Source organism: Vespula vulgaris, chromosome 1 (genome assembly GCF_905475345.1).
Source record: "Vespula vulgaris chromosome 1, iyVesVulg1.1, whole genome shotgun sequence".
Lineage (NCBI taxonomy): Eukaryota > Metazoa > Arthropoda > Insecta > Hymenoptera > Vespidae > Vespula > Vespula vulgaris.
This window is the reverse complement of record NC_066586.1, coordinates 8,670,697-8,694,044: the sequence shown is the minus strand read 5'-3', so window position 1 is coordinate 8,694,044 and position 23,348 is coordinate 8,670,697. Positions and strand designations below refer to the sequence as shown.

General features: G+C 37.4%; 1 protein-coding gene across 6 annotated transcripts in view; it reads right to left on the bottom strand.

Moving 5' to 3' along the window:
- Positions 1 to 23,348, bottom strand: part of LOC127071575 (protein PALS1) — a 56,714-nt gene that overhangs the window by 6,323 nt on the left and 27,043 nt on the right. For 4 of the 6 annotated variants that reach the window (XM_051011025.1, XM_051011272.1, XM_051011120.1 and 1 more), the window contains 9 exons: positions 11,089 to 11,329; positions 7,594 to 7,770; positions 2,695 to 2,890; positions 2,043 to 2,278; positions 1,412 to 1,730; positions 1,124 to 1,338; positions 847 to 1,049; positions 337 to 509; positions 91 to 255 (listed from right to left, as the gene is read on the bottom strand). In XM_051011025.1, coding sequence (XP_050866982.1) covers positions 91 to 255; positions 337 to 509; positions 847 to 1,049; positions 1,124 to 1,338; positions 1,412 to 1,730; positions 2,043 to 2,278; positions 2,695 to 2,890; positions 7,594 to 7,770; positions 11,089 to 11,329 — 1,925 coding nt within the window. Of the gene's footprint in view, positions 1 to 90; positions 256 to 336; positions 510 to 846; positions 1,050 to 1,123; positions 1,339 to 1,411; positions 1,731 to 2,042; positions 2,279 to 2,694; positions 2,891 to 7,593; positions 7,771 to 8,643; positions 9,460 to 11,088; positions 11,330 to 23,348 lie in introns of those variants that run through there. The other 2 variants (XM_051011442.1, XM_051011361.1) reach the window with 2 other exon arrangements.

Below are 23,348 nucleotides of genomic sequence, written 5' to 3'. Positions count from 1 at the left end.
CGCAATCGTGCATTTCAATAAAAATAATTAGATATCTTTCTACTCGTTTTGAAACACTACGAGCGCGAAGAAAGAGAAAACAATGCTCACGAGGAATAGCAGCTGCAAAACGTTCGCTGTCTTGCATTAATCTTTGTCTCAGCTCGTGTCTACCGATGTTAGGAGGACCAATAAGAACGATAGGCCTCTTATGATTCGCTCTTGGATAATACAGAGCTACTTCTTCGTACGTTAGCACCTCCTCGCTGTCGTAATCTACAAATGACTCCTCAATGTTATCACTAACGGTTTATAATATTATGTTATCGAATAGAAAAAACAAAAAACCATGTTTACCGTCTATCGTAGTCGTCGCGTAAAGTGGATAACCGTCGTCGTTGAAATTGGCACCAAGTTTGTTTCGTTTTTTTTTCTTTGGATTTTTCCTCGCACACAGTAGTGTACTAGATTTCTTCGAACCTCGTACCGTCGACTTTCCACCAGCTATCGTTTGCTTCATGGATTCTCGTCTGCGAAGCATCATGGATGTAAGCATTAGCCTCACAAATTTATGCAATGACTAAACCAGTCGTATACCACGGCACACCCCGATCCTTGAACGCTTTGCATAAATTCCACTGCCTAACTTTATATCTTACGAAGCTCTGTTATTATCGCTTTTTACTTTACATAAACTATTTTCCCCTTATCCCTTATCTACTTATCTATTCTGCCCATTTCAAATAATATTTTGAATATTATTCAGAATGTGCAGAAAGTCTCCTTATCTACTCTGCTCATTTCGAATAATATTTTGAAGTTTATCAAACATCTGTATCCAATAAGTTATTTTATAAGAGAACTTACTGATGCTGAAAGGCTTTACTGGGTATAAGACCGGCTAAAGTTTGATCCTCTTCACCTTCTCTATAAGCTTGCCACCAGTTTGGATCCTCTTGAGAAATCACATGCAATACGTCACCTTTTTGGAAACTAACTCCGAGTTCTCTACATGGTATATATGGATCCTCCTCAGGATCATAATCAAAGTGTGCACGTATATGCTGTATCTAAAACAAATGTTCATTGCGAAGGTAATAGGGTAATACAAGAAAGTTTATAGAAGAACTATTCGTTCGCTTACCTGATTAGTGTCCTCTTTCCTGTTATTCAAATTATTTCGGTAATTCGTTGGTGCTGGTAATACTAAGAACGTAAGACTACCCTGCATGCCAGCTAAAATGTCACAAACATCGTTAACACTTTTTCCACGCATTTCAACTCCATTAACTTCCAGAACTTCGTCCCCTTCGTGCAGGAGTCCGGACTTGTCTGCTGCACCACCTCGAACGACACGACCTTGGAAAGAAATATTCGTCATTGAATTTGTTCGTGTTAATTCAGAATATTTTTAAGCGATTTAGCTAGGTACCGATAATGACTGCATCACCATCGTTTCGAACAGTAGCACCTAAAGGTTCGTTAGTTTTCTCGATCCTAATAATTTTGATGTTATCTACACGTGACTCTCTCCAACTCGATGTAGGACTTGGTGGACGACTCGGTGACGAGGACGAAGGACTGTGCTTTCTTTGGAAGCCCTCCACATACGAAATTACAGAATCGTGTGCTATAAGTAATGCCTCCATGTCGTAACTCGTAAGAATACCCGTCAGCTCCTCCACGGCAGCCATCGTTTCCGCCGTACCAGCATCCGTTGATGATTGCCATTTTTCTAATACGTCTACGCACTGCAACAACGAAACAACGGACAAATGACAGAGAAATTGTTTTGTCGAAATCGAAGAATAACATTTCTTAAAGCACATAAGCGTTTTCTCAAGATCATTACTAACATTCGGAATAATAATATATGAATATTTCTACTAGATATGTACACATTCTATTTATATGACATGTATATCTATTTTTACCAAATACATATATGTATATATTACATAATTGTGGTTATTTTTTTTTGCGTCATCTAATAATTTAGAAATAAGCGTGGAACGATCTATCTAAATATTAGAAATAATTTGCTAGATAAAACGTATACGTACGTCCCGAGCTAATGTCGATGAGTCTTCGGCATGATGTCTAAGAACCTTGTTCGACCTTAACCGCGTTTTCAAAGCATAATGCGTAGCTACGGCAGTTGCAAATCGGCTTTGCAATAAAAGCGTCCGAACTGCCTCAAGTTCGGCTTCCACACTTGGACCCGAAATGCCGAGAGCGCCGGAGATGTTTCGTAACTGAAGCTGCAATCTCTCCAACGTGGCAACGACCTCTCCGTATGCTGAAATATGTAAAGACTACTCGTCAGAGCTAGAGTTGTATTCCTCTTGTTATTTCTCGACTCGTACCATTAGACGTTACACAGAGTAATCTGAAGAAGTTGAAATCTTTTTAAGAGACGCTTTTAAAGACGATTTCTTTGAAAATCTTTAGATAACACTTTGGATAAAGATTGAAGAAATTTGTGCTTTCAGAAGAAGGCTAAGATAAAATGAAACGAGACTTGAGTGCTCGAATGATAGCGCTTAAAATATTTTCCAAGTGGGACGGTAACGTCATTTTTTTTTCTATAACTATAAAAATAAGCTCAGCCGTGAGATCTTTCATGGTTTCAATTCAATTCATGGTTTCAATTCGTTCTTGGCTACCGGGCACGTACGAACAACGAAAGAAGGAAATAAGAAAAGGTAGACTTACTTAAGGGCGCTTGAGGTGCGACATGAGCAGGACGACTAACAGTGGTGGTCAACTCGTCTTGAGCATACGCAAGATTCTCCTGGCCCGTAAGATTCGTAGCATGACTTTCTAAAGCTTGAAGCTTCGTTGAGCCACGAAGCGATCGATTCAAAATTTCTTGTCTCTCCTCCTCGTCCTTGCGTTTCCGTAGTTGTTCCTTAAACAAAATAAAACAATTAATAATTACTGATCTTTTTTATAACTCGACGTCCCACAATATTGAATTTATAAAATAATTTTTAAACAATATGATGATCCGATATATCTTTTAAGATAAAAATATATAATACGTCTTTAGTGATATCTATCTATAGTAAGTCGTTAAATCCTTCCTTCGGTACAAACTTTATTTTAATTATGTTAATCCTCGATAATTTATTCAACGACCTATTTAAGAGATGGTTATATTTTTAGATATAGTTTTTACGTACCGCTTATATTGACGTTTAGTTCACACGTAGGTGTTTGAAGACCATAATTCATGCATTTTAAGAATTTAAACGAGAGGAAAAAGACGGTTGATGACAGCCATTACCGAGACCCCATTTTCATGTTTTGAGACAAAAAAAGTAATAAAACCCAAAAAGAAAGAGATCAGGATAAATAAGAATGAACCCTAGGTAACAAAACTTTCTTTTTTGATTTTATGAAGAAAAGAGAAAACATATCCTTGGAGATGACAGGTAACAAGATGGGATATCAACGTGATTTACATAAACATACAGATACATACGTATCTGTGAGAAAACAAAACAAGTGAACGAAATTTGTATGAATTCGAATTATTTATATTTATTATCACCCTAAAACATCAGCAAGGTCATTGAAAAGGTTTTGAAGGGTAGAAAACTCGCACCTGCGAAATTCACAATGCATTAAGGGTGTATTATCGACGCTATGGAACATATGTTCCCCATTATTTTACGTACGAGGGTCAAAATAGTATTACGCTTGACCGAATACGACCCTGAAGATTAGGGGATAACAGCAAATAAAAAGCTAATAGAAAATCGTAAATATTCCGAGATCGATCAAAATTACTTCCACTTAAATTCGTTTCATTATTTTAATCTTTAAAGAATATATACGTACAATGCATAAACGATATAAAAAGATTGAAGAAGGATGAATGATATATATCCTGTCTCTTTCTAAGCGTAGAAATACTTAATTCCTTATGTGTGAACAATTTTCTAAACAGATATACTAAGAGTATATAATTGCTATTTCCCACGAAAGAGAAGTCAAGGAATCTATTACACGATATAATGAGTACAATAGATTACTATGAAAATACTTACGATTACATACATACGATATATATCGAGCATCATATTATAACTCTATAGAATAAACAAGACAGTTCTACAGCTGTCGGAAATAGAAATCTTTCGAACTTGAACTATAATATGGTAATTCGAACATATCTCAAAAACATTATTTTAATCAATGAACTTCTGGGACGTGTAAAATGAAATTCTAGAGGTCAATGTCGAAAGATATAAATGTATTTTTCTCTTAAAATCTCACAGTGCCAACTTTCATAACTTTCCAATCAATATATTTACATATCTGTATCTTCTAAGTTTTATTTCATTGTTAGAAAATTAATCGTCTCTACGTAATCGAAGTTTTTTCGTGGCTTTTAAATATAATTTATGTTTAGTATAATACGATTATATTACTATAAGTAATAAGTACTATAACTTTAAAATTATATAATTTTTTTTGTAGTCGCGAAAAAAAGTGAGTTATAGAGAGTGAAATGCATTGATGCAGAAATATTCGCATTTACATAGATATCGGAAAATATCGAGAATCGTATTGTAATTTTATGAAATAAGCAATACCGAAAATAGAAACTTTTCGAAGATACAATTAAATCTATAATAGGATGATACAAAGGTATCTAAAAAACGTTTTTCCATTCGACGAATATGTAGGGCAATATCGAATGAAATTTCTAAAGGTCATCGTCAAAGAATCTAAGTGAATTTCCTTTTTAAAGAACCGATAAGACAGAGTTCAAATTTCACGGATCAGCTGTGAATATTTTCTTTAAAATATCGACTTTTTTTATATAACCACCGAACGAACGATGCGGCGCGATGCGATGCGATGCGATGCGATGCGATGCGATGCGATACGATAGCAAGCCGTGCGTGCTGTTATGTGCGCAAGAATACTTGGCTGAAGCCCTGTTTACTTGGACGATACGTAGGGTTTCTTTAACGTGAGCTCTGCTCGTTCTGTAAGTTCCCAACAGTGCTAAAGTCTGCTATGAGATGCGAATGAGAAAGGCGGCATCGTTTAGACCGCAAGTTCGACGTTTATGTACATACGTGTACGTGAATATATATATATACCTTTATATCACATATTTATATGTACATATATACACATATATTTCTATTACATCGTGTCGCCTGTTCGAAGGATCGCTTTATAACGAGAGATTGATCAACCAAGGAGAAACTTTAATACGTTCCTTGGCAACTTCGCATTACTCAGATTTCAACGTCTCAGCAATTTTGACAAAGCAAACGAAGCTTCACGTTCTTGAAGCTGCTCGTTACAAGATTTAAAAAAGGAAATATATAATTGTTGTTCTTTTCTTTAACCCTTGAATACATGTGATTGTGAAATTATGATTTATTGACGATTAAGGCAATTTAACAATGATTAATTATTTTAATGTCTGCAAAATTCTAGTTTCTTTTATTAAATATTAATTGAATTTTCATAACAAAAGTTATGATCTGATATTCGGTTAATAGCTGTTCCTAAAAATTGATTATATATATATTATATCTGTGCATAAAAATTATGCATTAAAAGATCAAACATTTCTCGGATCTTATGCCTTATGAAAAGAAATTGAATCAAGAATGCATATATGGGTTTGATTATCAAACAAAAGGAAGAGAATCATTGTCGAAGGGGACATTTGTATATTAAAAAATGGAGGGAAAGCGGAGGTGGGAAAAGGAAAGTGTACGCGTATACTATCGAAACTCGTTAAGCTTACACTCGAGGCGTGTAATCTTAAAGCACGCCAGAGTTCTTTGCATTCCGAGGCACGCTTGACTTAAGGTAAGGCGAAAGAGAACGGTGTGAGGATTCTATAAGATAAACATACTCACGACTCTAGCCACGCCTGCGTATTCGAGGAGAGAGACACTCGACGTTCTCTCCTCTTCTCTTTCTTCTTCTTCGTGGAACACGCATGAACGTATTATGCTTACCTTCTCCTATGAATTACTATATCGAATATGTACTATACATCCTAATTTTTTAATATTTTTCGGAGAACAAATAGATAGAGAGAGAGAGAGAGGGAGGAAGAGAGAGAGAGAGAGAGAGAGAGAGAGAGAAATGCGATGTTCATCGACGATAACGATTAACGACTATGTAATTACCGTAGAAACGATCTTCCTACGTTGCCGCAAAATCTTATCGCGGTACCTCCGAGAGAAACGCATTAACTTCGAAGCGTTTATTGCTTCGCTAAATTACAGTACTTCGTACCTGGGTTCCAAAGTCCTTACTTTTCGAGTTGAAACATCAATTATATTCTAGATTCTCGTAATTAATGTACAAACAACGAGAAACGAAAAGATAATATTTTTGAAAGAAATTTAACCGATGAAAAAATATCTGTTATTTCTTTTATATTTACCGAGAACAGTGAATAGGTAGTGAAAGAAGGAGAGTTAAAGTAGCTCTTGTCGATCGATCGAAATACGACCGTTAGCATGCCAAATAGGAAATACGGAAACTGTACAACTGTATGACTACCGCAGTACGGCACAACGAGTTTCCATTAGCTATTGTCGCGTTCGCATCCGTGATTTCCTGTCCAAATGTTCACGAGCTCGACGGGTTACCTTGTCTCCTAGGCGAATAATCATTTGTCGTTCAACACCGGTATTACATCACGCAAACGAATCACCGGATGAAAAATGGCTTATTTTTTGTTTGCTTCGATAAACGTATTGCGATTTTCTGAAAATAATGATAATTCGAGAACGATACTAATGCTCAACGCACTACGATATTTGCGGTTTTTGCGAATCTGGTCTGGCCATGAAATTATTTTCAAAATATTTTTCAACCTCTGTACTCGTTCGTTATTAAATATTTTCTCGACATCATGTTTATAAATTGAACTTGTTACAATAATCACGTAAAACTTTTTAACAGCTGTACGGAAAGAAAATCGTACGGATAGAGACTAAACGATACTTAAAAGACAATTTGGAGGACAAAATGAATTGCATGATTTATCGCTTGAAACGCGTCATGTACTCAATTTATTTTTGACGATGTAAATTCCGTTTAGACTCGATCGACTAATTTTATCGTTTAACTGTCAATCTTCATAAGTTTCGGCATGCGACCGGTCGGAGCCATCGACCATAAATATCAGACGAAGGAGAACGAAACGTTCACAAACTTGATCGAGATGTTTACCAGCGACCATTGATAAAAAAACATCGTCGTATCGCTTTCGCATAAGTTGAAACTACGATTTCGATGTAAACAAATTATCTTGATCTCGCGTTGCATCACCAATGAGGAATGTATTAATTACGTGGATTAAAAAGGTAATATTGCAATTTAATTCTATCTAATCGCTAATCAAATTGGACTGATATTGTGCAATAACAAGCAGAGAAGGAAGAAGAAATTACAAAAACGAAGGAGCGACGTCATTCGACGTAAGAGTTTTATAATTACGAAAGGATGACAAGGAACGACAAAGATGTAGTTGAGTTTTCGTAAACTCGATTACGAAATGTTGCGGACTTCTTCGTACTTTTTTTCTTTTTTTTTTGCGCAAGACAACATAGAACATACCTGATATTTCCTAATGGAATGAAGCTGCTGCTGCGTAGGTTCCGTAGTATTAGCATAATCGTTGCTCTCGACGTTGTTATTCTGGCTCGAAAGTCTGAGGCTATCCTTCGGTGGTCTAGCGGGTGCTCTTTTTTGATCTCTGGGCGGGATGGCAGGTTTGACCCCATTAAGACCGGCCTAAAAACCCATTCCAAAAAGTGGCTCGAATTAATCGTCCCTTGAGCTCGGCCATGCACGAAACTACATTTTTCTTTTTCCAAAAATCTATAGACAGATAGTTAGAGAAAAAGAAAGGAAGAAAGAGAGAGAGAGAGAAAGAAAGAAAGAAAGAAAGAAAAAGAAAGAAAATACGTAAGTGAGAGACGAAAAGAGACAAACAGTCTCCTCTCGTTTAACTAATTCATTACAATTTCCATTATTTCTATCATTATTATTAACCATTACAAAAAAAGAAAAAATAAACCCTTTCTTAAAAAGATCCCCTAACACGGCACGCTACGCTTCAAACTCGTGCCGCGTATCTAGATAAAAGATATATATATATATATATATATATATATATATATATATATATATATATATATATAAGACAAAAAGAAGAAGGACCAAGAAATCGTTGGGAGGATGGGAAAAGGAAGAGATATACAAACTAGGCACGTGCCGTCTAATTCCTACGATAGAACATACAAGAGATACAAACCACTGCTCACTCGTAGGACAGTTGTATAGTAAAACAAGTATAGAAAATTCTACTTTACCATGCTGCATCGCACGTCCTCGAAAGGTTCGTCCCCCATGCTTTTAATATCGTGTCCTGTCCGACGAGCTGATTTGCGAAAATTCTTTGGTAATGTTCGACGAAATAGGAATTTAAATTCTTCGATCAAAGAAAATGAAGAAAAAAAAGGAAAAAAAAGAAAGAAAAGAAAAGACAAGATAAAAAAGAGAAGATGGGAAAGGAGAGTTTCGCATCGACAGCTCGAACGGACAAGACGTTACGCAACGCAAGAACACTCGGAAATTCGAAGCAGAGTCTTTTATGCGGTTTACCTGGAGTACGCAAAGATCGTCGTGGTCCTGGTAAGCGTATAGCGTGTTGTACGCACTGTTCTTCGACGTGAGTCTCGTTGAGTCCGGTGTTGTTCGTCCGTCAGGATTGCGAGAGGAGAAAGAAGCAAAAGAAAAAGGACGAGGAGAAGGAAGAGAAGAAGCGGACGAAAAAGTATCTTTCAGAAGAGTATTCGTCAAGAACGGCGAACGATCGATTGTAATAAATTTGGATTCAATGGAATTCGTTCTCGCGATCGGTTTGACGAGCATAGTTTTTGAGTTGGTTACATCCAAAACGCTCTGCGATCTCAATCGTTTTTCATATTCGAGCGACAATCTCGCGTTCTTCTCATTCTGCGTGTCCGGAGATACGTCTAAGAAAGATTTAGCGCGGTCCTCGAGAAGATCCATGATCATCGTAACGTCTTTAACGGAGGAATGCTCGCGTTTGGAATTTCGTGAGTTCTGATTGGTCTCGAAGGAGAGAGTCTCTCTCTCTCTGTCATCGTCGAGAAAAACGACTTTACATTCGTCAATGCGTTCACGATTGTCGTCATCGGTGGATAAGGTAGCGATGCAGGATAAACGGAAATCCTTCTTGAGTTCGGGAGCAAATAGATCGTGAATCGAGGAAGACCGTTTAAAGGATCTCTCGCTGAGGCGAGACGTCTGGTTAGAAAGAGAGAAATCGTAAGAGCGAAGCTCTAGATTCGTGCTGGAAGCGTCTAGGTGAAGCTTTTTACTATTGTGCCGGCGAGGCTTATCTTGGTGCATGATAGAGGAGAAGCTTTCGATAAGGAAGCTCTTTACTTTAGACCTTACCTTCTTGGACTCGTGCTTTCGGTCTATCGTACGCGCGACTACGTTTTCCCTAGCGCTAGCATCGGTGGCTAGCGTGGGAGGTGACGACACGATCGGTGCTTTGTTCGGCATTGAGAGATTTATATCGTTCGAACGAAGTCTAGGGGAATCTAAATTCACTATGTTGTTCGCTGTAGTCATCGTGTTCAAGGTTGTCATCGTACTCGTCGTCGTTGTCGTCGTTGTCGTCTCTCTGACAACGTTCTCTCCGTTTCTATCACGTTTCAGTTCGAGAGTGTTGTGCTTGCTGTTGCCGGGCGTTTTGTTTGGCGGAGGATAAATCGGATGGCACTTGGTGACCGGTATGAAGTCAGGTGGACAATCAACGGCAACCTCGCGATAAGCTTTCCCACTGACAACAAGGAAGCTGCGATCGGTGAATTCGAGATCGCTCGAGACCTCGCTTCTCAATGTCGAGTAACCGCTCGATATCTGTTGATGACGTTTTTTCTTGGATCTTTGTCGAGCGGAGGAGGACTCGATACAATTGGTAGATTCTATTCCAAGGAGATCGTCGGTCGAGCTCGCACTTACTCGTTCTTCGTTCTGATCCTGACTCTTCGTTTTTATCGCGAATTTCTCCTTCTGTTGGTGTTTCGAACTCTTTCTCGATGTTGTATTACCAAGGATCACCATTGAGGATTCGATCTGTGGACTCTGAGGATCCGGTTGCGTTCGATCCTGAAGACTAGCTGGCATTCTTGGTACTGGACATTGCTCATCGATGAGTCTTGTGAGATCCGACACCTCGTCCGATCTAATCAGGAGACTCTGAATGTCTTGGAAATCCGGCAAGCCGTACGCCGGATTGTCAAAGGAGGTTGCATCGCGTGCACGAGCGAATAGAGGCGTCACCTTAATCGGTAGCTCGGTGACGACGGGTCGGCAAGGTGAGCCGAGATCGATTCGCCTAGCGTCGTAGCTCGGTGAATCTTTGTCACGAGCTTTAACCTTCTTACTCTTCTTTTTCTTCTCGTCGGTGCTATGCCTTAGCACCAGACTAGTATCTAATGGTGCGGTACTATCCGATCGGCTCGAGGAACTGCGTGGACTTGCCGAATCGTCGCTACAGGTTTTCAACATCGTCGGATAGTCTTCCTTAGCGAAAGGATACTCATCCTCGATGTCCACACTCGATTCCTTCTGACCGTTTGCCTCCTCGCCGGAGCCCTCCTCCTCGTCTTCGTCATCGGCGTGATCGCCCCTAAAGGGACTCTTTGGATCTTTCGTCTCGATAGCCTTCAATATACTACCGTTTGTCTTCTCCATCTTCGGTTTCTCCTTCTGAAACTCTTTCAGTTCCTCTTTATCCTTCTCCTTCTCCTTCTCCTCCTCTTCCTCCTCCCCCTTCGAGCCGATCTTTAGCTCGATCTCGAGTATCGACGGCTTGCCGCCACCGTTGAGGAGAATCGAGCGTGGGCCATCGGTGACGTCAGTCCGATCGGCTGTTAGCCCAAGCTTCACGCGATCGTCCGTCGTGCGTTTTTTTAAAATATCGTTCTTAACGTTTAGGGAGAGGTCTAAGTCGCTAGCGCTACGGGGACGACGAAGCTCATTCCGATAGTCGGGCGAGCAATTCTTTACCTTATTGGGATAGGCCTTCTGTAATAAGGTGTCGGGCACATCGACTGGTAGCTCCCGGTGATGGCCTAGGGCACCAGGAGCCCACATCTCATCGGGACCCAATCCCTCCTGCAATTTCTTTCCTGTATCCCGTGAACTCCCGTTGTTGTTCTCTTGCAGCTGCGTCTGCTGCTGTTGTTGCTGCTGTTGCTGCTGCTGTTGGTGTATGTCCGATGCGCCACTGCCGCTACGTCGACGGGACCTGAAGCACACGTCGATAACGTTTTGAAATACTTCTAAGAAATGATAATTCTCCTTGAGTCGAACATCGGGTAGGTTCCTTTCTTTCTAGTTCTCCCTTTCGAACGTTTCTTACTTTTCTTCTATCTTCTCCAATCGAACGCTCAAATAACGATTCTATCGAATACTACTCGCGTGTAAAAGGGATCCTGGGTAAAGGATATGGAAATAACGCGTCCAACGAATATGAGAGCATCGTTTGCTTCGCGATAAAACGTTTCAAAGATTCTAAGACCTACATATTTCTCAGGGGAAATACAAAGTGTCGTTGAAAATCGAATATCCTTGCGTTTATATGTAAATGTGTGTGTGTGTGTCTACATTCTCGTGGTTGAATAATTTCGAAAGTATCTTTATTAAAAATTACTTTTCAATCTCTTTCTTTTCCAAAAATATCCAAAGTTAATATTTCTAAGTTGATTATTACTATAGTTCCAAAAGCTAGTTTCAAAAGCGATTTTGATTTCACTATTTTTATAAATTCTTTTCTAAGATAAAATAAACGAAATAGCGAGTAAACTTCTCGTCTTTTTGGTTATCTTTGTTCTCATCGGTGTCGTTATCGATCGACGCCAACTTCGAACAATGACAACTAACAATAAGTTCTCTTCTGCGGAGAAACTTCTACGACGGAAACTCGCGGACAGGTTGTTAAAGTTACGCCAGGAGAAATCTGACAATTCGATATCGTGATTCGTACTTTGTGATTAAAATCGATTAATTAAAAATAGAAACGGTCGATCTTGTAATTAAAGATTTATTAATATCCTTAAAAATTAACATCTGCAAGAGAGTTTCTATATCACGTTTTATTTTCTACAGGTATTTCAATAAATTGATACAATCTACAATTTGCCATTACTTAATAACATCAACAAGGTATTGTGATTTTTAGCTAAGATATAAGAAGAATTACGGGAACATGGTTATTAAAAGGCAAAGCTCTTTAAACTTTATTCTGCATAGAGTCACGCTTTAATTTATCAAAGGTATGCAAAGAAATGGATACGCATGGAAACAGAAGTTAGACTTGGAGAAGATTGAATCCACAAACGATTGGTAATCGATACTACGCATGGAAATGCCCTTACAATGATACACGATACGTACAGTGTAATTTTGACTTTACGCATCGTGCTCTCGAAGAAAATTGAGAACACGATGCAATTTAATTACGTAACGAAGTTTCAACGGCGAGAGAATCGCACCAAGAGGCTCACAATTGATCGATCGACCGATTAATCGATCTCATTTTTTCTCTCTTTCTTTTTAGTTATTTTAAGAAACGATAATCAATAAGAATTTTCATTAAAATCTTATGGAGTCCGAAAAGAAATTTATTTAATCGATGAATGTCGCGATTCGTTCTTATAATAACGTCGTCGTAAAAGTTGATAATACGTCGGCGACGTATACGAAGATGAGGATCTTAACGTAATTCATTGAATCCGACGATAACGATGGTGCATCTGCAGGCGTCGAACGAATATGCGATATAATGAGAAGCAGAAAAGATGTCGCATACTGGCACGTACATACGTCGTGCGTAATAATACGTGCCCTCCGTACGACTCCAGAGTCGTCGACCACTGAAATTCTCCGACGTCGAAGTAAGGAAAGATAAACGAACGTTTTGGTGTTCCCATGGTGTTTGTCGTGACGAATAAGATAAAGTTAAGAAAAGTATGTAGACTCATAAAACTTGATCATTATATGTATTTAATATAAAAAAAAACAATTGTTAAACATCTACTTGCAAAGAATTTCACTTGCTGCGAGATAATTAATTAAAAGAATTTATAAAAACAAACGAAGTCGTGAATTTTTTTCTTTCGTCGTCTTACCAGTACTTTCCAGAGTACTCTTTCTCTCTCTTCTCTCTCTCTCTCTCTCTTCCTCTTAAATATTTTACTCTTTTCTTATCTTATGCTCGAATGTTTTATGAAGAAATTTCGTTGTTTTATGACCCTGAAAGAATTCAAGCTCTACGCCGCTATTGGCTCGTATCCTTACGAGAATGCACACGTGCGTTTATGAGATATGGAACGAAATAAAGAGATAGTGAGGATCGGGAATAAATGAGAGATGGATATCAGTATGTCGGTGTGCCACATTAGTAATAAACGAAGAGGTGTGAACGAGTTCTTTCTCTCTCTCTCTCTCTCTCTCTCTCTCTTTTTCTTTTATAAATCTAACTGATATGTGTTTACGTAGACGATGCATTCATTCTAAAAAAAAGGAATAAAAGGAAAACAGAAAAAAGCAAAAAATATACGAAATATCACACGTCACGTGCAGGTAAAACATATATTAACAAAATCCACGAGATAAAAGCGGTTTTTAAATTCCATCGAGATTGTATTCCAGATTAATATTTCTCGAGTATGGACTACGAGTATGTCGCGATAAATTCGTTCGTTTCTGTTTTCCTTTTCCTTTCAATACATGTCGAAGCAATATGTATATCAACGAATAGCGCTTTAAAAAGCGAGAAATTCGGGTATGGTCGGGAGCAAGCGTCGTTCAATATTTTGCAACTCAGAAATGAAATTCATTTCGCGACACGATTCAACTCCGACGAATGCGAAAAAATATGGCGCTATCGTGGGTGCTGCGAAGGATACGAATACACATTTTTACGTATGCGATACGCGTTAAAACATAATTTAATCGTGTCTTCTTAAGGATACGTGATTCAGACGCCTTGAGCTAAGCGTATATGCTGCGTATAAAGCAGCGAGATATCCGAGTCGAGAGAAATACTCGTTCTGTGTCTGTCGACTGCATTTTTTTGCGTCTGGTTTATTCTTCGATCGTCGATCTATGACAAATCTTTTTTCTTTTTTTACTTTGTACAAGACGTGGCTTTGTTCTATTATTAATACGATGATTATTAGAATTCTAATACGAAACATTTGTTCGATTTCGGAATAAATGTTATCTACATTAGACCGTCAAATTCGATAAATAATCTAAATATTATTTTTGTCATATTATATTTGAAATTATGAGAAATGAGATGCTCGCGCGCCTGCGCGCACGCGTACGATCGAAGTTATAGTCTGAACCGAGAAAGCGGCTGAAGAGTTAGATAGGTACGTACGTGGACTACATAGAAGACTGAAGAAGTATACAATTCCATTAAGTGGGTCAATTATATCATATCGAGGGTAAGCAAGTAATTCGTTTGTTTCGGAATTAAAAGAAGAAATAAAAAGAAAATCGAATATCTTGCGAAAGTTCGATGATCGATTCTCATCAAATATTTTTCTTATAGCTACGATGAAAATCTAATAACTTTATGAAGCACGTTCGATGTATTTTGTTATTGATTACGCCTGCATTATCTATATATGTATTTGTGACAACTACTATATATTTCTATAAACTAATACTATTTCTAATACTGAAAAACTAGCCGAACTAAAGAGCGATGCTTACGTTACTCTCGAAAGCTTACTTGGAACGATATATAAAGACATAATAACACGATATTCGATGGGATGTGTCTTGGAAAATGACTGCTCGTGAATTATTTTGCAGTGATTAGAAGAAAATAAACGATGATTTGTCTGGACGATATAACCTGTCGGTTAATTCACAATTTTCGCAAAAAAACTAAGCATTGTTTATTTTTAATATCTACGATAATGTTTTTTCATCACGTATATGCGACATACAATATAATTCTCGATAACTTACGATAATTCATTATCCGCTCTGTTAGCGTATAAAAATAAAATATGATAAGATAAAAAGAAATAAAAATAATCTAGAAAATGATATATCTGGCTTATTGAACGTAATTTAACAACAGTGCTTTCCAAATTAGCCTTAAAATTGACTGGCCAGATTGTCGAAACGGTATTCAATCTTAATTTTTATAACGGACAAACTATATTATGAAATTAACGTATTGCATTCGCTTGAAAACGTTTTGAGAACATTGTTAAGGTAATAACTATGTTTAGAATAAAATTTACTGAACGTTCTAATCTTTAAAGTAGAAATTCTCGATAAGTTAAAAGAAAAAGATCGTTTTTCTTTTCGTTTCGCATCGTGACCGATCACGATTCTCCATGATATATCCCATCGGATATCCTAAGAGTGGAGTGAATACGAACAGACCTAATCGCATTGCGTCTCTTGAGCACACGACGAACTTTCGTCCGGTCGGCTGTCTGCGTCGATCTTCCGAGGAATTCGCTAAAATCATTTCACGTTTCCATGAGTCAACTTTGAAACTTACTTCGAAAGTTAACTTTGGTTGGGTCTTCAAGCGACGGTACGATGAAGGAGGATGATAGTTCATGCTAATATTATTAGTATGTATATACATACATACATACATACATACATATATACATATATGTACATATATGTATATATATATATATATATATGTATATATATATATATGTATATATATATATATATATATATATATATATATATATATGTATACATATTCTAACACACAGACTAAGACAATTTCATTTTCATAAAATTAAAGAATCCTCTTATGCTCCTTTATACACTCACGCACACATACAGACAAAAAAAATATGTCTTTATAAGATATTCTAAATTTTATCAAAAGATCTATTTTAAACTCTAAACATATTGAAGTTACGGTATACCAAATGAATCTTTGTGCTGTTTAAGGGATGATCTTTAAAAGAAACCATTCATATTTCAAATGCATTTGAAGGGTGATTTCTAACAAAGGGTGATTCCTAACTACCCTTCCTTTCTTTTTTTCCCACCATTGGATAGCTACTCGAAGAATTCCGAGGGAAGATGAACGAACTACTTGTACCGTGTTTCTCGAGCATACAAAGACCTTTCCTCTGTTACCATCCCTCTTACTTTTGAATTACCATTGCATAAAGTTAGTTCGTATTTCCCTGAATAAGTAGCTATCTATGGAAATGAAAACTTAAATATGTAAAGCATACATAAATTATACATAATAACGTTAAGAAATATTTACATGGATTCGCCAATTAAGAGTTATTGTTGTATTCACGCTGTTAAGGATTTAAGCATCATGAACGAACATATATCAAAATGAATAGCACGTCCATTATCTCGATATTTCAGTAAAAACTAATACATTTGATTTTACTAGTTATTCGTTATAAAACGATAACGATTATCGTACGATTTACAAAATCGACGCGAATAATAGTACAAGACGTAACAACGTTTAAATTATAGTTTGCTATGTATGTACCATATATAACGTACGTATATACTTATGTATGTTTATATTTTCCTTTTTTTTTCTTGCTTTACTCACTCGAAAGTCCGAGAAATCTTGAAAGGAAAAAACGATTCCTCGAAAATGATTAAGAACGACAATGAACAACGAAATCGTTTGCAAGTCGTTTGAACGTCAGTTTCTCAAAGGGGGACGAATTTCCGCTATTATCCGTTAAATATCAGTTATCCGTGATAACACTGTCGGCATTTACCGGCGTAACGAACGCGCATCGAAGATCGCCACGGTGGATCTCTCAGCGCAAGAGTCTAGTCGGTGCTATCGTGAAACGGAAATTCAACTTGCTAAATTGCCGTGCTCGTAATAACGGTATTTAGCGAGGGAACATGGTAAAATCAAGGTTCGCCGTGGCAAATCTTGCAGAAAATCTCGTGACGCTTGCGTAATCGCGGTATTGACCGATATTAGCCGAGAGAACGTTGTTTGCATATAACCTTATTGAATTAGATGTCTACGTACGCGGCTCGTTTTGAAGGTAAGACACAAATAAAGAAGAACGTTTAAAAAAAAAAAAGAAGAAAAGAAAGAAAGAAATAATAAAACGACGACTTTACATATCGGTATAACGTATCGGCTTAAGTAAGAATGTTTATGTGTCACGTATTTGGATGAGACGACCGTATGATTTATCGAAAATAGGCGTACACGAACAAGCCCAGTTTCTTCTTATCGAATAAATAATAACAGCTCGCCCATTCTGTTTGCGAGCACGAACGGAAAAATCGCGGAAACGGAAACGCGTAATTCGTTCTCATTAATTCATTCGCATATCCCAAGCAATTATTAAAGCCTCTCATGCACGAAATTCCTCAGTCTATTAAATGATTCGCGTCGGGTGGCTTTTCCTTGTTAGGCATACTGGTTAACGATTTGCTTGTCAACCACGACGATGAGAAAGATGACAAAGATGACGGGGAATAATTTGTTTTCAAAGAACTTAGCAAAACTAAGAGACGGTCGATAAAGACACGATAAGAGCAAGGTCGCGTCATGATGACGCGGCCAAGTTCGTCTTAATGAATTTCTTCTTCACTGATTTTCTACGTCACAATGTTTTTATATTTTCCTCATACACACACATACAGACATGCATACTATATAAATCGCTTGAAAATATTTAGCATGAAAAGTGGATTTGATTCGAGCGAGTAGTCGACTTCAATATGACCGGATTATTAAAACTGGAAATATAAAATAATTTTATGTAGGTAAAGAAAGGAGCAAGCTAGTGGGCAGAGAGAAAAGGGAGAAGATTGAGGTCTCTTACGAAGAAGAAAAAAATATGAATAAAACTGGGAATACTACGGAATACAAAAGTTTTCCTCCTTTCCTTACCTTTCTTTTCATATATATACCGGACTCGATATTTAATTAGTAGCGCAATTACGCTGACTTAGTCCATTCTCTGACTTGATTATTTCCTTAAGAAGTAAATGCACGTACAATATACCGTTATACGTAGTTACGATAGAGTACGATATTTACTCCTGGAATATATCCCTACTCGAAAGAAAAGAAAACGCAAGTCCAAGTTGGATATAATGGAGACATTACGAAGACGATTAGCACAAAATACGAATATATAGATGTGTGTGTATGCGTACATATATACATACACCACACCAAATTCGCGATTCTTTTCAAAGTCCTCCGAAACAAAAGCGAACGAATATCGTTCTCTTTCGCGAGACGTATACTTGTTCGGTTCAGGCGATTCATGTTTTACATTCTCGCGAATGCTCGCTCGTTTAGATAAAAGCTTTCGATATGAGTAATGGAGACGTATAATGTAAAATGCAAATTAATGAAGAATGACATGAAGTGGATAGGAAAGTTCTATTTTCAAGTAAATCAGAGAAAGATTGAAATCTAGGAAAGTTCGAATATATGTATACGTGAAAATCTAGTTCAAATTATTATTTAAGAGTTCCGTAAATCTTACTCGTTGGTTTAGAACCATACTAAATACGGAAATCTGAGATTATATACATACGTTGTGAACGTATAACCGCATTTTATTATCTTGAATAAAAATGAATTCTTTTAACGAGGACTTCGTTACACACTGTTTCAAAACTTTCTATGCACAAATCGATACACTTCGAACTAGAACACCGAGAATAAGAAGAAAAAGAAGACAAATATTTTCTAGTATTAGAAAGTCGAAAGTCTATTTTAGATCCTTCGTAGCAACTGGTAGTGAACGAGGATTCTCGATAATACCACGTATCTATAAATCGCATCCTCCGATCGTGAAAAATGATCGAATCGATCGGTAACGAATGATCGATGCCGTACGGAAGAACGTACCAATGGAGGGTTTTGAGAATTCTCATGGCGTGGCCTCTCGACGATTCGTCGTCGCTCGTTTGAATCACTCGAATCTCTCATGGAAGGCGCAGCGCGTGCTTCGAACGTCGGCGGTGGCTCACGCGAGACGTCTCATTCTTCTGGATGCCGATCCCTCTTTCTATCCCTCTCTCTCTCTCTTTCCCTCTCTCTTTCTCTCTCTCTCTCTCTATCTCTCTTTCTATCTCTTTATCCTTTCCTTTCACCTCCTCTTCTTTCACTTTATATCCCACGCTGAGAAAACGAATCCTCTTCCTTCTCTCGCGAAACTGATTACTCAGAGCACACGCGTCACGTTATGAATTATTGTCGTTAATCACTCACATCACTTTCCCCTTCACGAGACACTGAAACATTTTCTTCCTCCTCGATGATCATCCTATGATAGTTTTTCGATTCATTATCACTTTGTCACCTTGGCGACGTGTCGTGTCCGAACGAGAAGGAACAAGGGACTAGGACAACGACGACGACGACGATGACGACGACGACGACGACGACGACGACGACGACGACGACGACGTCGACGACGACGACGACGTCGTCGTCAATGACGGAGACGCAAAAGAAGCTGCCGTCGTCGTCGCGATTCGCGCGTTATATCGCGCGGAGAACGCTTCTACCGGTTTTGGGCTACTGTCGGTGGCCAGGTATTCGCGGCTCCGTTAACCGCTTTAATTGCGCCCAGCTCATATCAACCGTCGTCCACGCTTGGAAAAAATCTTCGTTCTTCTTTCCCTTCTTTTTCGATTTCGTCGAAATCGAATTTAAACCGGTGCGTTTTTCTTTCAGAGATGAGAAAAAAAAAGAAAAGAAAAAGAAAAAAAAGGAAGAAACAAAAAAATAATTTTCAACCCCTCATAGAAAATCTCTTTCCGTCCTTGCTTTTCGTTTGTCCTTTAGAAACGAAAAGAAGGAAATATTTGTATTTTTTTTTCTTTTTTTTTTCTTTTAAATGATAAGAAACATACACTCACGCACGCACGATTTTCTTGATAATTAAATAGAATACGTGAAAATCGTAAGGGAACGAGAAACGCGCGAGAAAGACTGGCGTCCTTCCAGGTTGAAACTGACGTGAGTTTGTTGGCTTCGCTTTACCCCGAGCGAGCGAGCCGACCGAGCCGGTGCCCATTTCGTCCGTCTCCTTCTCTCAGCTACCTCCACCTCCTACCTCCGTCTCGCTTTCACTACCCACACGTTGGTACCCTCTTCGTCCCTCCTCTTAGTCATTCTCTCACTCTCTCTCTCTCCCTCGTTCACTCTCTGCCCCAACCGTGGCCCGCGCATTCCTATCCTACCTCCCTCCCTTCCAACTCTTCCGAACCCCACTCCTCTTACTCTTTCTCTCTATCCTCCTTCTTTTCCTTCTCCTTCTCTATATCGTCGTCGTCGTCGTCGTCGTTGTCGTCGTCGTCGTCGTCGTTACCGGTCGTTCTCTTCGCCTCGTCTCACCATTCCACTCGTTTCGACGATCACGTGGCCTAGCATTGAAGTCTCTCGTACTTCTCATTTTCTCTCTCTCTCTGTCTCTCTCTTTCTCTTGCTCCCTCTTTTCCTTCTCTTTCTCTTTCTTTCTTTCCTTCTTTCTTTCTTTCTTTTCCTCCTCGTTCTAATCCTCTTTTCCTACCTTAGCGTGCTGAAAAATATAGTCGCGCTTCATCGAGACTCATTCCGTTTGCCTTTCCACTCGCAACTGATTTTAGTCTTCCTACTGCATCATCCTCTTCGAAGAATTATCAATTTACCCTTCGTAACCAGACTACATCGATATCGAGCAAAGCGAAAGAGAGCATGGAAAGGAGAGAGATCTCGATTCCGTACTATTCTACGAATTCGTGACGATCAAGGATCAACGATCGAGGTGCATGCATTTGAGTATCTCGTTTCAAAGAGATAATCGAGAGGTAATATAAAACAAATAAAATCTTCTGTTACAATACACCGTTATATTATGTTATAAATAATTATTGTATTTATAAAATGTTAATATTAATAATTTTCAAAACTTAGACGTATATAAATAATAATAATATAAATAATAACGTATAAAATAACGTATCAAATAATAATATAAATAATAAATTTCTTAAAGTTGCGTGAAATAAAATTACTTAGCTTGCTCATAAATCTCATTTAAAAGATATAGATAGAACTGTCCTTTGCTTTGAATGTCATTATTTTTGAATATATTAAATAAATTTTTGTAATGATACATTGTATGTTATTTTGTTATAGTATGTTATTTTCTTCAAAAACAAATTCGGTGTATTTTTCAAAAAAAAAAAGAAAGAGAAATAAAATCTCGGAAAGTATGGAAATCATAGACAAATCGTTCAACAGTATCCTTAGGATTTTCGAAAAAAACTTCTACATAAAGCTATAAAATCGAGCAATCATTATTTCGATATATATATATATATATATATATATATATATATATATATATATACACACACACACATACAGCATATACACTAATATATATACCTACATACACTATATATAATATATCTAACATAGTGATACAACCGAGCAGAGAGTAATCGCTCGTAAAAAAATAAGTTGAAAATGTAGTTTTCGCATATGAGGCTCCATTTATGAGAAAAATAACTTTAAAATATATTCGATAAATTTGTACTTACTGTAAATTTCGACTAGCCGAATCTGCTTATACTCATGTTTGTGTTACATTAACATGTGCAATGTTATTATCTATTTCCTGTTGTTCTTAGTATCGTATTGTATTAGTTTGCTTTATTACGTATTTGTTTCGAATCATCTGGTTGAAACAGATCCGCCATCGTCAAGTCGAAATTACAGTAAATATTAATTTTAAAAGTTATTTTTCTCAGAAATACTTAGTATAGCCTTGTACGCAAAAGTTATACCGTACATTTTCGACGTATTTTTTCATAGGAAGAAATCACTCTCTGTTCGATTATACAACTGTTATCGGAACACCTTGTACATACATATCGCCCGATAACAATTTTCCCGAGACAAAAATAATCTCTCTTTTTCTTTCTTTCGAGCAATTGCAAAACTTTTAATTAAACGTCGCGATTTGTAAATGTTGTCGATTATTCCTAGCATAACTATATTAATTCCCACTAATGATTTATGACGGAAAATTACGGAAAATCTTGTTTTGATTCTCGAAGGAAGTAATCGATCTTTTGCGATCGTCTTCGATTCTTTCATATAAACTTTTCCTTCCCTCTCTTTTCCTTTAAAATAGAGAAATGTGAGAGCGTTGAAAGAGCCATAGACGCAGAAAAAAGAACGAACCAAAGAGAAAAGGAACGAATGGTCGAGTAGTCTAAAAGGAGAAAGAAAGAGAAAGAGAGAGAGAGAGAGAGAGAAAGAGAGAGAGAAAACACCATACAATTCCTTCATGGCGGAACAAACCGGGAAGAATTCCAAGGAGCTTGGGATTCAGGCCACCTCCCTATAGTTTTCCGTCTACGTTTCGGCTTATGTAAACCATACTGCACCGGCCAAAGCTTCGTCGTTGTCCGTGCATGGTTTTTGTCGTCTCGTCTTAAACTTGCTACGGGTAGAGTATTCGAAAGGAGAAAGAAAGATAAAGGAAGAAAAAGAAAAAAAGAAAGAAAAGGAGGAGCTAAAGAAATTATTTGAGAAATAACGACAAGTGTTATTTTACTGTCGGAAATCTATCATCGAAAAGTGTTAAAGTTTTGTTGCATAAACGTCTTGATAACGAAAGAGAACTAGAATAACATTTATTTTTTTTAACAGTGATTTACGAAGCAAAATTTCTTGTTTATGTACAACGTATGTTAAAATAATAATAATAATAATAGTACTATAATACGAAGATATTGCCTAGATAATGAGAGACGATAAATTGACGAACAATCAAGGAAAATTTAACATTAATTATAAGCTATGTGTCTGTTGTTTGCGTATTCCGCGAAAAAAAGATTAATTAACTGGATAAGGATAAAGAAATACGTGTTTCCGTTTGGTTTCTGACATTCTAATGAGTCGTGTTTATTAGAAGGAATCCAATAAACATTCGTAAATTTCAAGGAGATTCATCGATAGACGGATATTTCAAATTTTTCATGAAAACATCACATGGAAAACTCACACGGCTTTACATCATCGGCAACGTCGACGAACGAGCGATTGTGTAACTCCGATAATTGCATATCCGAAGGATACGCTTCGACTTTACGTAACGTGTTTCAGGATGTGTTAATCTCTGAAATACAAAAAAGAAATGAAAACCGAAACAGATCGATAAAAGGGATAATTGACCGATCGTAATCGTATATAATATATAATGGCAAAGGACCTTACGAGACCTAAATAATCCCAT